This window comes from Typopeltis vanoorti, chromosome 24 (genome assembly GCF_054136105.1).
Source record: "Typopeltis vanoorti isolate ZY-2024b chromosome 24, IOZ_Tvanoo_1.0, whole genome shotgun sequence".
Classification (NCBI taxonomy): domain Eukaryota; kingdom Metazoa; phylum Arthropoda; class Arachnida; order Uropygi; family Thelyphonidae; genus Typopeltis; species Typopeltis vanoorti.
Genome location: NC_143572.1, coordinates 15,757,155 through 15,772,019, shown reverse-complemented (window position 1 = coordinate 15,772,019; position 14,865 = coordinate 15,757,155). Strand labels below are relative to the sequence as shown.

Genomic DNA, 14,865 nt, shown 5'->3' with positions numbered 1-14,865 from the left:
CAGTATGCCAAAGTGACAATGCTTTGATCAACTGTTATTCTACTGGCCTGACCTCTAGTGAAAAAAAAAACAGCAAAGCTATATTCTATTTATAACATCATCAGAGAATAAATTCATATAGATAGTTTTAATACAGCAAAAGTGGTGGTCTAAAAAATTAAACTATTTGAATTTGTTCTGATGATGTTACAAATAGAATATAGCTTTCATGTAGTTTTTTTTTCACTTGAGGTCAGGTCAGTAGAATAATGGTTAATCAAATCATTGTCATTTTGGCATACTGTTTGAAATGTAATATAGCTTGTGTCAAAACGCCAGGGAAATTAAAGTAATTATTCTTAATATAGCTGTGTTAAGAATTTTACCATATGTCTCCATAATTTTACTGAAATGAAAATAAGCATCAGAGAGTGAGAGAGAGAGAGTGTTGGTAAATTGATTTTGAAACTTCTTTTATCAAGCGATTACAATGCCACACTTAAGCAAACCAAGAATATGTTACTAATACCATTAAAATGTCACTACTAAGTTTAAAAGTAAAAAATTGCTATTATTGGTCCTTCCAGTTAATCAGACTGTATAAAAATTCATTTTTGATTATCAATGTAAGCTGAGATAATCCACTAAAGTAATCTTGTGATTCACTAATAGGTTGTGACCCACATTTAAAATAACTCTAGTTCTAGATTATATGGACTACCAAAATTACATAAAATAGGCATTCCTTTGTGGCCAGTCAAATGCATCGGTTGTTCCACTTAAAAAATGAGCAAAATTTTATCTAACCTGTTCACCTATCCAACCAAAAAAAACACATACAGCTCTGACATCATGAGTTTTAATGTTGTCTCTCACTCTCTTCACTAATGTTCCATTAGATATAATTATTTAGTTACTTTTATATCCTTAAATTATTTCACTTTGCCATGTACTCTGAATACTTTTCATGGCAAGGTAATCTCTTCAAACAGGTGAAAGATTGTGCTATGGGTTTCTCCCTTGTTACCACTGTTATCCAATTAATTTCATTAAGACACTTAGAAGGAAGACTTTTAACTACTACCACTCCTTGTCTCTCCACTTAATTCAATTACACTGATGAATGTGAGTGCCATATGGCCATGCTCATATGAAGAATTAGTAGATACATTTTTAGTAAAAATACAAATTTTTACTTCCAGAATAAAATTTACATTAAAAATAAAATAACATAATGGAGTCTTTCCTTTAATGAATTTGCTTGTAAAGTGGGAGTTTTATGGTTCTTTCTCTCTCTCTCTCAGCTTTTCTGTTTATAAGAAGCTGATGTACACTGAAAGATACATCTTCCTGGACTGAATGCATCAATTTTCACAAAAATTTGGAACCGTCAAGACTTGTTCACATGTCATCTGCAATTCTGAGGATACTCTCAGACTAGAATTACACTGTATTAATGACAGCATGATACTTGGTTACTTTCCATTCAAACTGCAACATACTTGGATAACTGCTCTCTTACTAATAGCTGATTATTAGATATCAAGAGAATTTCCATTTCTTAGATAAAAGGCATTTCTGAATGCATCTCAAAAGTTTTAAAAAATTGGAATTCCAGATGACTTTCAAACCAGTAAACAAGATTTCTGTCTTGCCTTCTACTAAACAAACTTTCTCTTTTAGCTCACCTGGAAATGTACTAGTCGCCTTGTTCCTGCAATCTCTCCTATTTTGGCCAGATGTAAACATCTAATGATTAGATGATATGGATTACATCCATCTTTCTCCAAGCAGAGAAATCTGGTCTGGCAGAAAAATTAATTTCTACTAGACACAGGATCCTATGGGACACAAACATTCTTCACACAAGTCCTTTCAAATGTGAGACTCTTTAAAGTACCCTATGAAGCTCTATGCAATTAGCCTAATCTAAACTGCAATGATAGTCTAAAAATTTCAAAATTCTTGGAAATTTTAACTCTGAACTCTCTCTAATAATCTAATGTTTATTCTTATGATTTACACGCACACATGGATTCACAGGTTGGTTGGCTCATTCGTTTTTTTCTTATATACAGGTTTTATATCCACTTTATATAAATAATTTACTGACTATATGTGTTCTATGTGCAATTTCTTATGCAAATGTTGTAATTTAATTTTTATTTTAGTAAATTTTTCTTTAAATATGCTCCCACATCCCTGTAATGAGTTTTGTGCTCTACTGCCAATTGATTATGTTTATGGTTTGTTTATAACTGTGTTAATGGATAACAGAAAAAAGTGAAACAGAAAATCTACTATCTATTAAAGCATGTAACATTTTGATTTTAGAACAGGTGGAAGTATTGTAGATCGCATTTTTTCCTTTAAGGAATACCACTGAACAAAGTACAAAATTTAGAACCTCCTTATATCTAAATTTTATGGATTTTGCCGAAGCGTTTGATAGTATTGAGACACTATGGATAATTATTAGAGGCTATGGAATTCCAGACAAATATGTCAGAATTATAAAAATGTATAAAGAAAGTAAAAGTTGTTATTTCACAGCAAACAACATTAGAATGGTTTGAGATAAGGGACTGGTAAGAGATGGGGTTGTATAATGTTTGGACCATTTTTAATAGTCACTGATTGGATTATGAAAAAAGTTACAGGTATAACAAGAGGAATAAAATGGAATCCTATATCACATGGAAAAATCTAGATTATCAAAACACACTGATATACAAGCAAAATCAGAGGCATTATATAAAACAGCTGAAAAAGTTGGAATGAAAATAAATATAAAACAAATGTTGACAATGATGATGAAACTGACAAAGAAGATATAACACAGAGACTGACCAAAGCAAATACTGGTCAGAAGACTGAATAATATATGGAAATCAGATGCAGATAGAAATAGATTGGACATAATTGGGCTGAAAACAAACAGAAGAGAGATTCCAAGGCTAAATCTGATGTATCCCAGAAGGGAAAAAGGGGTAAACCTAAACTGTCAGAGAATATCAGAAAAAGAAAGGATGGCTGGTCGGGAGAGCAGTAGAATTGCAAAAGAGAGGTTAATTGGAGAAGACTGATCATGGCCTTATGTACAAAGGGATATGAAAGGACAGGTAGGTAGATAAGTAGATTATATATAAAGTTGACAGTAAAAAAAACTCATTTTCTAGACCCTAAAATTTGTTCCTGAAATCATTGCAACCATATAAGAATCTGCACCTAACACTCACATGTTACAGTCTGATGTTATTAAGTAGTTGATGCATCCAGTAAAAGTAGCAATATAAAGCTGAAAACAAATCTTAGTAATGCCCTCAGAAGAAGAAGAATTACAACTTCCTTTTTTAAAAAAATAAAAATAATTAAGAGACATGCATTAAGTTTTACTCACCATGCAGTATTATGTCAAGTGTGATTATTTACACCATTGTCCTGCATGGTTATGCTACTGAGTCTCTGAATAACAATGCAGAACAAAGGTCTAACTAATCATAAACAGTCACAGTCGACATAATAATGCAAGGTGAGGAAAACTTAACACACGACTTAATTGTTTTCCTGGATTATAAAATAGTCTTTTACAAAACGTTTTCAAAGCACAATCATTAGTTATTTCATTATCATACGATGTTTACTGATCATATCCACACACTCATATTTCGTGGGAGGGGGCATGCATGGCCACACACATTGCATGCACACACAAACTTGTGCATGCACTGCAATAAAATGGGTGCACAGCAGACTACATATTACACTGTGTACAAAAAAATGTAAATATTCACTCTGCTATTTCATAAGACATCACAACCATATCTGAAAGGCAAAAACAATCAGCTTCTGATAAAAGAAATTCCTTACATCATAACTGTACTATAATTACATGCTTTTTACAAAGGGTTCATCCAATAAGGACATGAACGTTCTATGAATATTTTTATGCTAGATAATCATTACCCAGTATGAGCCTACAATCCTACTTGCTGCAGAACTCATTTGAAAAAAGAAAAAAGTTCCATGTTTATTCTCTAGAGCAAAACTTTTGGATTATTCTAACTCTTAGTCCACCAATGGTACTAATGTACAACAAGTTTACAGCTTCTCACAGGATTTACACAAAAAAAGAAATCCCCCAAACATCTTATCTTTTGCAACTTTCTGCTCATAACATGAACAGTATAAAATATTACTCTAATAAGGAATAATAAACACATGGAAAAAAATATTGTGATTTAAGAAAGTCAGCAAAGTTTAATTTAAACAATTAACTTTTTAAATGACAATTAACATAATTTGCAAAAGTAAGTTTTTGAACTATGCTTTAAGTACATACCACACCTATCAATGCTCTGAATAATAGCTTGATCTATTCCAAACAACTGATCACACTGCACTTCACGATCAGTATCTCTCCCACAAATAGCAGAAGGCTGATCTGTAGAATCCATATCTTCATCCAGCATACTCTGACCTAAGTGGCCATCTTCTAACTGAGAAGACAAATCTGCAGCAGATGCACCTTCTGCTGCTTCCTTTGCACCTCTTCTCTGAATGCCAAAAAATAAAAATCTTTTAAAGCGTTAAAGAAAGTGAAATATACATGTATCTATAGAGTAAGCAAAAAATAAATTATAATAATTAGCCTGTGACTCTCTATGTTTAAATACACAGGACTGGAAATTTTTTTTTTAATTTTTCAAATAAATAAAGATCAATTTGTCTACAGTGAAAATCATTACAGTCAATTTATTTACTTCAACTATCCAATGGCAAAAACTCCATAACGTGAATCAATATTCTAAAATAATTCATTAAGTTATTTTTATGTTAAAAAAATTACATAACGGGCCAGTCTTAATCAAGGCTCAAGAGCCAGTCTGATCTGACAACTGATTAATAAAAGAAATAATAAAAATACAGTAAAAAAATAACAGCTATAAGTACAAGTATCATAATTTCAAATTTGGCACAAGAAAAAATATCTTAAGAGATGCAATCACTATAGCTAGCTTGCCAAGCGTAAAAAAAGGACTGTGTAAATGATAAGCAGTCCCAAGAATTTGTTCAATTAATAGAACTGTTATCTTTAGAAAGTTTGAAATTTTGATGTCAATGTCAGCTTCTTTTAAAGGAAGCAGTCCTTTAAAAGCCATGATTTGTTTTGTCTGTTGATATTTGCATTCCACATTTTTTTGCACTTATGTTTAAGGCATATATTGAATTTTGAAGTTCATCTTCACTTCTTGCTATGATTATCTGGTCATTTGCAAACATAAGGCGAGTATAGTTCCACAATCCAATTTAAATGCTGGTTTTATATTTTTCTTCCATGGTAACCTTGAGCATCCTTGACAGACCCCTCTATTTATTGATTTCCATGCTGTAACTTTTTCATTGATTCTTAGCACTATTTGGTTTTTCTAATACATGTCAGTTATTGCAGCAAGCAGCTAATTTGGAATGTTTAGATTCTTGAGTACAGTCCACAGTTTGTTCCTGAAGACTCTTCAAAAGCTTTCTGGTAGCCTATAAATGCTATGTGTGTTTCTGTGTTATATTCATAATGTTTTTCCATTAAGATTTTTTTAAGTTGGATCAATGCACAATTGTTCTTGTCAGAAGACATTTTGTTCTTTGCAAAGTTTATCTTCTACATATGATTTAAGTTTTGAAGTTAATAATCATGCATATAACTTATAACTAGTATTTAGAAGAATTATTCTTCTGTAGTTTTCACAGTAGCACTTTTATATATTGAGATGATAATTGCCTTATTATAACTTTCTGGGATTTTTCCTTACTGCCAGATATTAAGTAATTTTAAGTCATTTGATGAATAGGATGCTGCATATTTTATAAGTTCTATATTTATTCCATCTTTTCCCAGGGTTTTGCTTTGCTGTATTACTTGTTGTGTTTCTTGTAATGTTATTTCTTTCACTGTATAGTTAGTAGTTAGCATTCTGTCAGTTTTAGATTCATTACTATCTTGCCATAAGTTTTGGAAGAAGTCCAGCCAGGTTTTCTCTTTGATTATCTCAAGTTTCACTCTTTTTTTTTTTTTTTTTTTTTTATTTACCTCCTTATTCATATTCCTTAGAATTTCGTATGTATTTGGTCTCTTCACTGTAAGATTTCTTGCCAATTTTGCTATGAAGTTATCCAATATTTCTCTATTCATTTTTCCGACATACTTTTTTTTTTTTTTTTTTTTTTTTGTTATTGCTCTTTTGTATTTAGAATTAATTTTTGCTTCTAGTAATTTTGTGTTTATCCATTGTTTATATGCTTCTTTCTTCTCTTTGATTATTGCCTAAATGTTTTCATACCAGTTTCTTATTCCCTTTCCTAATAGGAAAAACAGCTAATAATGCTACTAGATAGCTAGGTATGTAGAAGGGCAGAAATAGAAATCTGATTGTTATCTCTTACAAGAAAAATAAGGAGATAAAAATCCAAGTCATCTCCTCGTGGTGCCCCTCGGGAAACGCTGGATAAATTCCCAGTAGGCTAATGTGACTGGTAAAATATATTAGGGCCAATCACCCAATATGTGGATATTAAATGATTACAAAAGAAAACAAGATAATATCAGCTACTTCCACACGGACTTGTGCCTCAACTGTTGATACAGTTACTATGCATTCCAAGGATCAAAGCCTTCTAGGAAGTTCTTGGTTGAATAAAGGTACAAGAAAGTGTGATCAAATTAAATTATGGAAATCTAATCTCATCTTCTCAACATATAACATACAGACACTCATGAAAGCTGAAAAAATTTTTGAGCTGCTTAGAGGAGCAGAAAAAGTCACAGACATTACATGTATACAAGAACATAGATGGAGAACTGACAATCATGAAGTCAATGAAATATCATCAGCTGACAAAAAATGGAGATTTGTAACTCAGCAAACAATGATGGTACTGGAGGGATTGGAATAATGCTCAAGAAACTAGAAGAAAAAGTAACATCAATTGAAAAGTGTCTGAAAGAATTCTCCTCATAATCATAAGTACCAACCCAAAACTGACAATATCTACATATGCTCCTACAGAATGTGCTCCATTAGAAGACAAAGACACCTATTATAAAGATCTTTCTGAAACTGCCATGAACATCCTAGTTCACAATGTGATACTCATTGGTGGCGATTTTTATGTCCAAATTGGTAAAGACATTGCCAATACTACTAAAACGTAGGTAAATATACTTATCATGAAACTACAAATAACAATGGACATTCTCTTATGAACTTCTATAATAGCCATAACATGGCAATCATCCAAACCAAATTTCCCCATCCAAAAGGAAGACTATGGACCTGGGAACATCCAAATGGTTCCCATTCCTAAATAGACCACATCCTAGTCAATGGAAAGTGAATCATATCAATCAAGAACTGTCGAGCATATAATATGGTTGAACTAAACTCTGATCACAGAATAATCAGTGCCACATTAAACTTTCACTAAAAGCCTCTAAAAATAACAGGCCTAAAAAGAAACGATACAACTGGGACAAACTAAATAATCCACAAATTGCAGCATCTTTCCACAGCACATTAGAAGACAATATGGAAAACATTCTTAAAGATCCAGTTAATGAAAAGTATAAGGGTATGATTGAAGCAATAAACATAACATCCAACAAAATTCTTGGAAATAGCAACAAAAAAGACTTGGAAAAATGGATTACCCCTGAAACTGAAAAATATATAGATGAAAGAAATAAAGCAAGGAAACTCTACCACTTAAACAGGAATGAAATAAAGATAAACTAGACAATAACAAGGTCAATGAACTAATGATCAGATACAAAGAAAATCAAATAAATAAATACTGCAAGGAACTCGAAAATTATAATAAAACTGGGGATACTAGAAACACTTTTCAAATGATAAATTATATCTGTCATCATAAAACAAAAAGGAGTGGAAACATTGTCACATGACAAAAACGGTAGACAGCTATCAGTAAATTTGAACTTGATGAAAGAATGGAGAAACTACTTGCAAGAATTACTGAATGTTGATAATCCCCAACATTCAAGCCAGCTAGCAGACCTGCATCTAACCACCACTCTACCAATAAATTGAGAAGACCACTGAAAAGGAACTAAAAATAGCAATAGAACAAACCAAAACAGGAAAGTCACCAGGGATTGATGGAATCAGAGCAAAAGCTTTCAAAAATGCTAGGTATAATACATATTCCAATCTCCTTGCCATAATGAATGACGCTTTAAACACTGGAATAATACCTCAACAATGGAAACAAGGCCTTATTGTCTCTATACACAAAAAAGGGCAGTCTTAATAGAATGGATAACTACAGAGGTATTACTTTCTATCAACCACAGTTAAAATCTACAATAGAATGATATTCAATAGAATATAACCTTACTTAGCACCACTTTTAAGAATAAACCAAGCTGGATTTCTAAAAAAAAAAATGATGTACAGTGGAACAGATACATTGTATCTGTTCCATATACATGATAAAAACTTACCACTCATTTTAACCTTTATAGACTTCAAAAAAGCCTTTGACTCCATTAATAGAGAAGTAATGTTTAAAATACTCAGCTTCTATGTTCTACCCTCAAAACTCATACAAGCAATCTCAGCACCTTACAAAGATTACAATGCTACTTTATTTTAATCTTTAAAAACAGAAACATCTGAATCCTTTCCAGTGACAACAGGAGTCCTGCAAGGTGATGTACTAGCACCTTATTTGTTTTTAGTATGCTTGGACTACATCTTCCGGACCATCAACACAGAAGATCTTGGTTTAACATTAGAACATTCACACACACCATGCAAATAACTTATCTTAGTTTTGCTGACGATGTTATGCTTATTGATACAGAACCAACAAATGCACAAAAACATCTCAGTCTACTAGAGGCACAGGCTAAACTTATTGGTCTACAGATCAACATCCAAAAGTCCAAAGTATTCTCAATAGGTTACGAAAACTTTATACTTCATATCAACAATAAACCCTTAGAAATAGTAAAGGACTTTCAATACCTTGGATCGTACATCAGCAATACAGAAAATGACATTAGAAAACGTAAACAGCTGGCTCTAGTCTTCCATAACAAACTCCACTCTATCTGGAAATCATCATTAAAGACAAAATTAAGACTATACCATGCAACCAGCAGATCCATCTTCTTGTATGGTTCTCAAACCTGGACAATAAGCACCAAAAAAAACTACATCTCTAATTAACTCCTTTGGAACTACATGTTCAGCCTGATCCTTGGATACACTTGGATGGACCGTGTCACTAACTCTGCTGTGCTAAATCTGGCTAAGCAAGAACCACTTGTCAATATAGTCAAAAAACTACAACTCAGATGACTTAGACATTAACTCAGACATCCTGAAGTCTCACCCTTTGTGGAATCCCTCCTGTACAAACCAGAAGATGGCAATTGCAGTAGAGGAAGACCATGCAAACAATTTTGGCAATACATATGTAAAACTGTAAAACTCCATCTGACATCTACCAGTTAGCTCAAGATAGAGAGACTTGGAAGACCATGATTTGCAATATTTAATTTTTAATATAAATCTCTTTTCCCTTTTCACATTGTGAATAAACTATGATGACAAGGAAAATTAATACTTCCAAGATGGTTTAAAATTAGCCAAATCAGTGCTAAGAGAAATCTCCAGGATCTTTTAGAGTTCAACTTTTGGATGATAAAGGTATTAATTACTTTTATTTGCAAAGAATAAATGGAAAACTAGAGCAGTATATAATATTTATAGATTACAGTAAAACCATACATTAAAGGGTTATTAGATAAAATAAATAGAAGTCTACACCATTGCAAACTTAATGCTACTTTTAAACCACCTATGAAATTAAAAAACATATTCAACTCCTCTAAGTTTCCTTCCCCCCACTCACTCTAGGGTATGCCATATCCATTGCACCTATAACTTACCTTAGATTCTTTGATTGGTGAAACTGGATGCATAATTCCTATCCATAAAAAAAAGAGCACAAATGACACATTAAATTTAACAATTCTGGTAACAACAGGTCTCTCAAACCATGCTCTTAACACCCTACACCAAAGTAATTGGAAAAGTATCTGTTCTTTACATCATGCAAAAACCTGGTATGAATGCAAATTTAAAGAAGCCTGTGAAATTTTGATCAACCATCCAAATCTTAACAATAATGGTGGCATAAAAACACCAAGAATCTGGATGGCATACATTCAGTCACTTAAGTTCAAGTTTTTCAGCAAATCCTTACTTTAGGACTCTAAGCAATAATTTCAATTCTTATTGGCCACCATCTATATCGTTTTGTTCTAATTTATATGAGTAATTATGTGAGAGCATGTCACTCTCTGGCTTAATATATCTGTTAATGATTTGTAACCAAATAGATAATAACAGGACTCTAGCTTTGATGTAGTAAGGTTTTTTTTTTTTTTTTTTTAACAGAGGTCAGGCCAGTAGTTTTAATGGCTGACCAAATTACTGTGACTTTACCATACCATGTAGATTGTAATGCAGCTTGTTTCTTTGTATATATGCATATACTCCAGATGACCTTGATATGAAAGTCGAAACATTGAGTGATTATTCTGGTTTATATTAAACTGAAGTTTTACTATAACACAGTAGTTGTTTCCATAATTTTTTAATGAATGAATGCATTGATTTGCTTTTCTAGCAATATATAGTGAAGTTTATTTAATATTTTAATGAAATCAATTTTTTTTATTTCTTAAAAGCGTAAATTAAAGTATAATAATCAAAGTTTCTGAAAGTATTAGAGATTACAAATTAAAAGTGAATATGTCTTTTTTTATTATTAGTAGTAGTATTCAATTAGCAGCCAAATTATACCTGAGTTTGTATAAGGTAAATTTCATCATGAGGATCTTCAGAATCTCCTTGAGACCTTTGTAGAATTCTAGTCTCTTTATTACCTGTTAAGCCAAAAAGTTCTGGATGAAAAAGTGCCAATGGAGCAACAAGACATTCATCCCCAACCTATAAAAAATGTATATTATTAAAATTAATATACTGAAGAATTTTGAATGTTTCAAGTCAAGACTATGCATGTTTCAATATAATCAGTGATAAAACATTGAAAAGAATGATGAATCAAGTCTGTCACAATCACTGACAATATTATAAATCAATTCCAAAACTGGCTATCAAGCTGTACAAAATACTCTTCACCTGTCAATTCAGAGAATCAGATACATCTTAATTTTTACTTACTTTTCAATATTATTATATAGTGAACTCTCACTAAACAGAATGTTACTGTAACAAGATCATTAACAAACTGCCAAAACAGTCCCACTTGAATCTTCAGGCAATGCAGCTCCTAAAGAAATTCATTGTAACAGACTATCTACTACAACAAACTATATCTGTGGTCTCTACGAGTTGACTACATTGAGAGTTAATTGTATCATACACTGTATAATACAGATATAAACACTGCACACTACTGAAATAATTATGGAATTGTATATTATAAATGCAGGTCACAGTCAACTATGGCAAACTTGAAGGGATCAAAAGAATGTTAAAGTGTAAAGTTAAACTAAAGTTAACCTTCATTTAAAAACATGCTAAACAAATTCACCTGAAAATGTAGACTGACTGTGTACTATGTATTGTGTGTGTGCGTGCACTGTAATATTGTTTTATGATGTTTTCCCTTCAATGATACAACTAAACCTAAGGTATACTAGTCATGTAAATGGGTGTGAAAGGTTTAGGGAAAAAAATTACATTTTAGGAAATATATATGAAGAGATCTCTGCTCAAAAAACAGCAGCAGCAGAGAGAGACAGGGTGAAACATTTATTCTGTGGGTCTAGAATTGACTTGTGAATGAATAAATGGTCAATGCACGATTCTTAATAGATTTCTAGGAAAGTGGAATAAATTATAAAAAGTAAATTTTGATGTACAGTGACCAATAAAACTGCAGAATATGCATAAAGAAAAAAATCTAAACATCAGTGTGAAAGAAAGTAGAATAAACTAGAGAAATTAGTCATGAAAACTGCAGAATATGTATAGAGAAAAAATCTAAACAGTATGAAAGAAAATAGAATAAACTAGTGAGAAATTAGTCATTAATCAACCTAACTATTCTCTTCAGAGGACATAATCCTATTGTAAAAGCACATTGTATGGTTAGAAGGATCTGCTAACAGCTGTTCAGAAATAGAGTAACACGTGCAGTCAAAGAAGAGACCTAGTTTTGGTATATGAAAGGGATACATAATACATTTATGTCACAAAAAACTAATTTAGAGATTAAAATTATTGACATTAGACCTCCATGTAGTGAGTCAAAAGAATCATTATGAGAGGTACATACCATCACACACAAAGATCATAAAACCAAGTCTTAAACTCATTCAATTTGTCTGCATTCACTACACTCTCAGGCAAAGCTTTCCACTCACCAACCACTCTAAATGCAAAGATCTTGCTCACTTTCCTTTTATAGTTTCCAGGGATGTTCTTGTTCTACTCCATCTCCCATTCTATGAAAAATTTCTTCCATATTAGCCCAATAACAACCCCTTACCAACTTATATAGCTCAATCATATCTCCTCCTCCTTTGATGAGTCTTTGCAAATTACATTCCGTCAATCTATTTTCATAACCCACATTCCAAAGCATCACCATTATATATTATCAAACTCCTAATATGTACCCTCAGGAGGATAGTATAGGATATTATGGCAGTACTACATGAAAAAGTTGCACCATTACTTCCAATCAACAATTTTCCTTCAAATTAATCTGTTATCTGTCAAGACTCCAAACATTATCAGATGTTTATTTCTGTCTTCTAAGGCATTTTTACTGTACCAATCCACCTACATTAGGTCTTCCTCTGGACTTTTTTCCTACTAAACTGGCTAAGAACACTTGTTTTGCTAATCTTTCCTCTCCCATTCTGTTTAAGTGACTATACCATCTGAGATTAGCTCTACTCTCACATTCTTGAATGCTAACAATATCAAGTTCCTTTCTAATATCTTCACTTTTAATGTCCTGCCATCTGTTCATTCCTCTAATCTTCCTCAGAACTCTCATATCTGTGGGCTCTAGTCTTTGATCAAATGTTTTATTTCTAACTCAGCTCTTAGATCCATAAGTTAAAATTGGTTTGAACACTGTCTTTATACAACTACTTTAGTGTTTGATTAATTTCTTTCTTATTCCACATAAATTTATTCAGCTGACTTCTTACCATACCAGCTTTACTAACTATGCTATCTATTTCCATATTTAATTTGCCATTTTCATTAAAAATTGTACCTAAACAGCTGAAATGTTTTACTTGTTCTATTAGTTCATCATTCAGGATACAGTCAGTTAATATTTTTCCATCTTTCTGCCTATTTTCAATTTTTTTTGTCTTTTTATTCCTGATTTTCATACCAAATTTATTCAGAAATCATCTGCATAAAGTAGAGCTAAGATTACATTGCCAATTTTGATATCAGATTTAATACTACTTTCCTTCATAATGTGATCCATACAGATAATGAATAACAGTGGAGATAATGTGCATTCTTGTTGCATATATGATTTAACATCAAATCACTTACCTGTACTTCCTTCAATTCTAACTGCTTACTGACTTACAGCTTGAAGAAAAACTGTATTGCTGGATATAATGTCCCATTTACACCATATAACCGGAGCTTTCTGAAAGCTTTCCTCTTGGCACCCTTGTCATATGCTTTTCCAGATCTACAAAAAAACTTAAATATAGATCTCTGTTATATTTCCAAGATTGCTCAACTATTTATCTTAAAGTGAAAATCTGATCACAATCATCTCTATTTGGCCTGAATCCAGCTTGTTCTTAACCAAGCTCCCCTCTCACAATTTTTTTTTAGCTGTTTATCATGCAGACTTGAATAAATCTTACCAGAAACACTCAGTAAGGAAATACCTTTGTAATTCTCACATTCAATTTTATTTCCCTTTTTACAGATGAGTACTATGAGAGCTCTGCTCTAATCATCTGGAATTTGATCCTATGACCAGGCCTTCTGAATTATGCAATGCAGCCACTGTAAAACTTCTATACCTCCATATTTGAGCATTTTTGGTCAAATTTCATCTACTCCAGTTGCATTTCCACATTTCAGATTTTTGATGACTTTTTCTACTTCAAGTATGGATATGTATTCCTGAGTGTATTCCTGTTTGAAGTTTTCTACCACCATGCTGACACTGCTGGTTTCATTTAACAGTCTTTCAAAGTCATTACTCCAAATATCTAGAATATCTTTATGTTCAGGTTTCCTGTCACCTTTATCATCTCTAATTATTTCTACAGTACTCTTTCTTCCAGTTCTAAGGTTTTTCAATAGTCTCCAAAATATTTTGCAAAATACAGTAAAATATTAAAGTTTTTATAATTAATATTTTAGTATACATTGTTATTTCTGGAAAAATAATAGTTATGAGTAACCAATGTATAAGCCTATCTACTAGAATTTGATTCATTTCTAAACTTTCTTATACACCCTTCTTTTTAATCATCAAATTCCTGCCATGTACCCTCAAGGGGTGAATATGATAGTACTACATGAAAAAAATTACATCATCACTAACTTCCTATCTACAATTTTCCTCCAAATCAGTCTGTTACTTGTCAAGACACCAACATTATCAGATCTTATATTTCTATCATCTAAGGAACTTTGTACAGTATCAATCCACCTATATTTTGGTCTTCTGCTGGGTCGTTTTCCTGCCAACCTGGTAGAGAACATTTGTTTTGCTAATCTTTCCTCGCCCATTCTGTTTAAGTGACCATAACACCTGAGATTAGCTCTGCTA

General features: G+C 32.1%; 1 protein-coding gene across 1 annotated transcript in view; it reads right to left on the bottom strand.

Moving 5' to 3' along the window:
• The window catches only part of Arp8 (Actin-related protein 8), a 156,034-nt gene that overhangs the window by 35,685 nt on the left and 105,484 nt on the right, over positions 1 to 14,865 (bottom strand). The window contains exons 10-11 of the mRNA XM_090413311.1: positions 10,872 to 11,018; positions 4,322 to 4,535 (exon numbers count right to left, since the gene is read on the bottom strand). Of these exons, the coding sequence (XP_090269437.1) occupies positions 4,322 to 4,535; positions 10,872 to 11,018 (361 nt within the window). The remainder of the gene's footprint in view (positions 1 to 4,321; positions 4,536 to 10,871; positions 11,019 to 14,865) is intronic.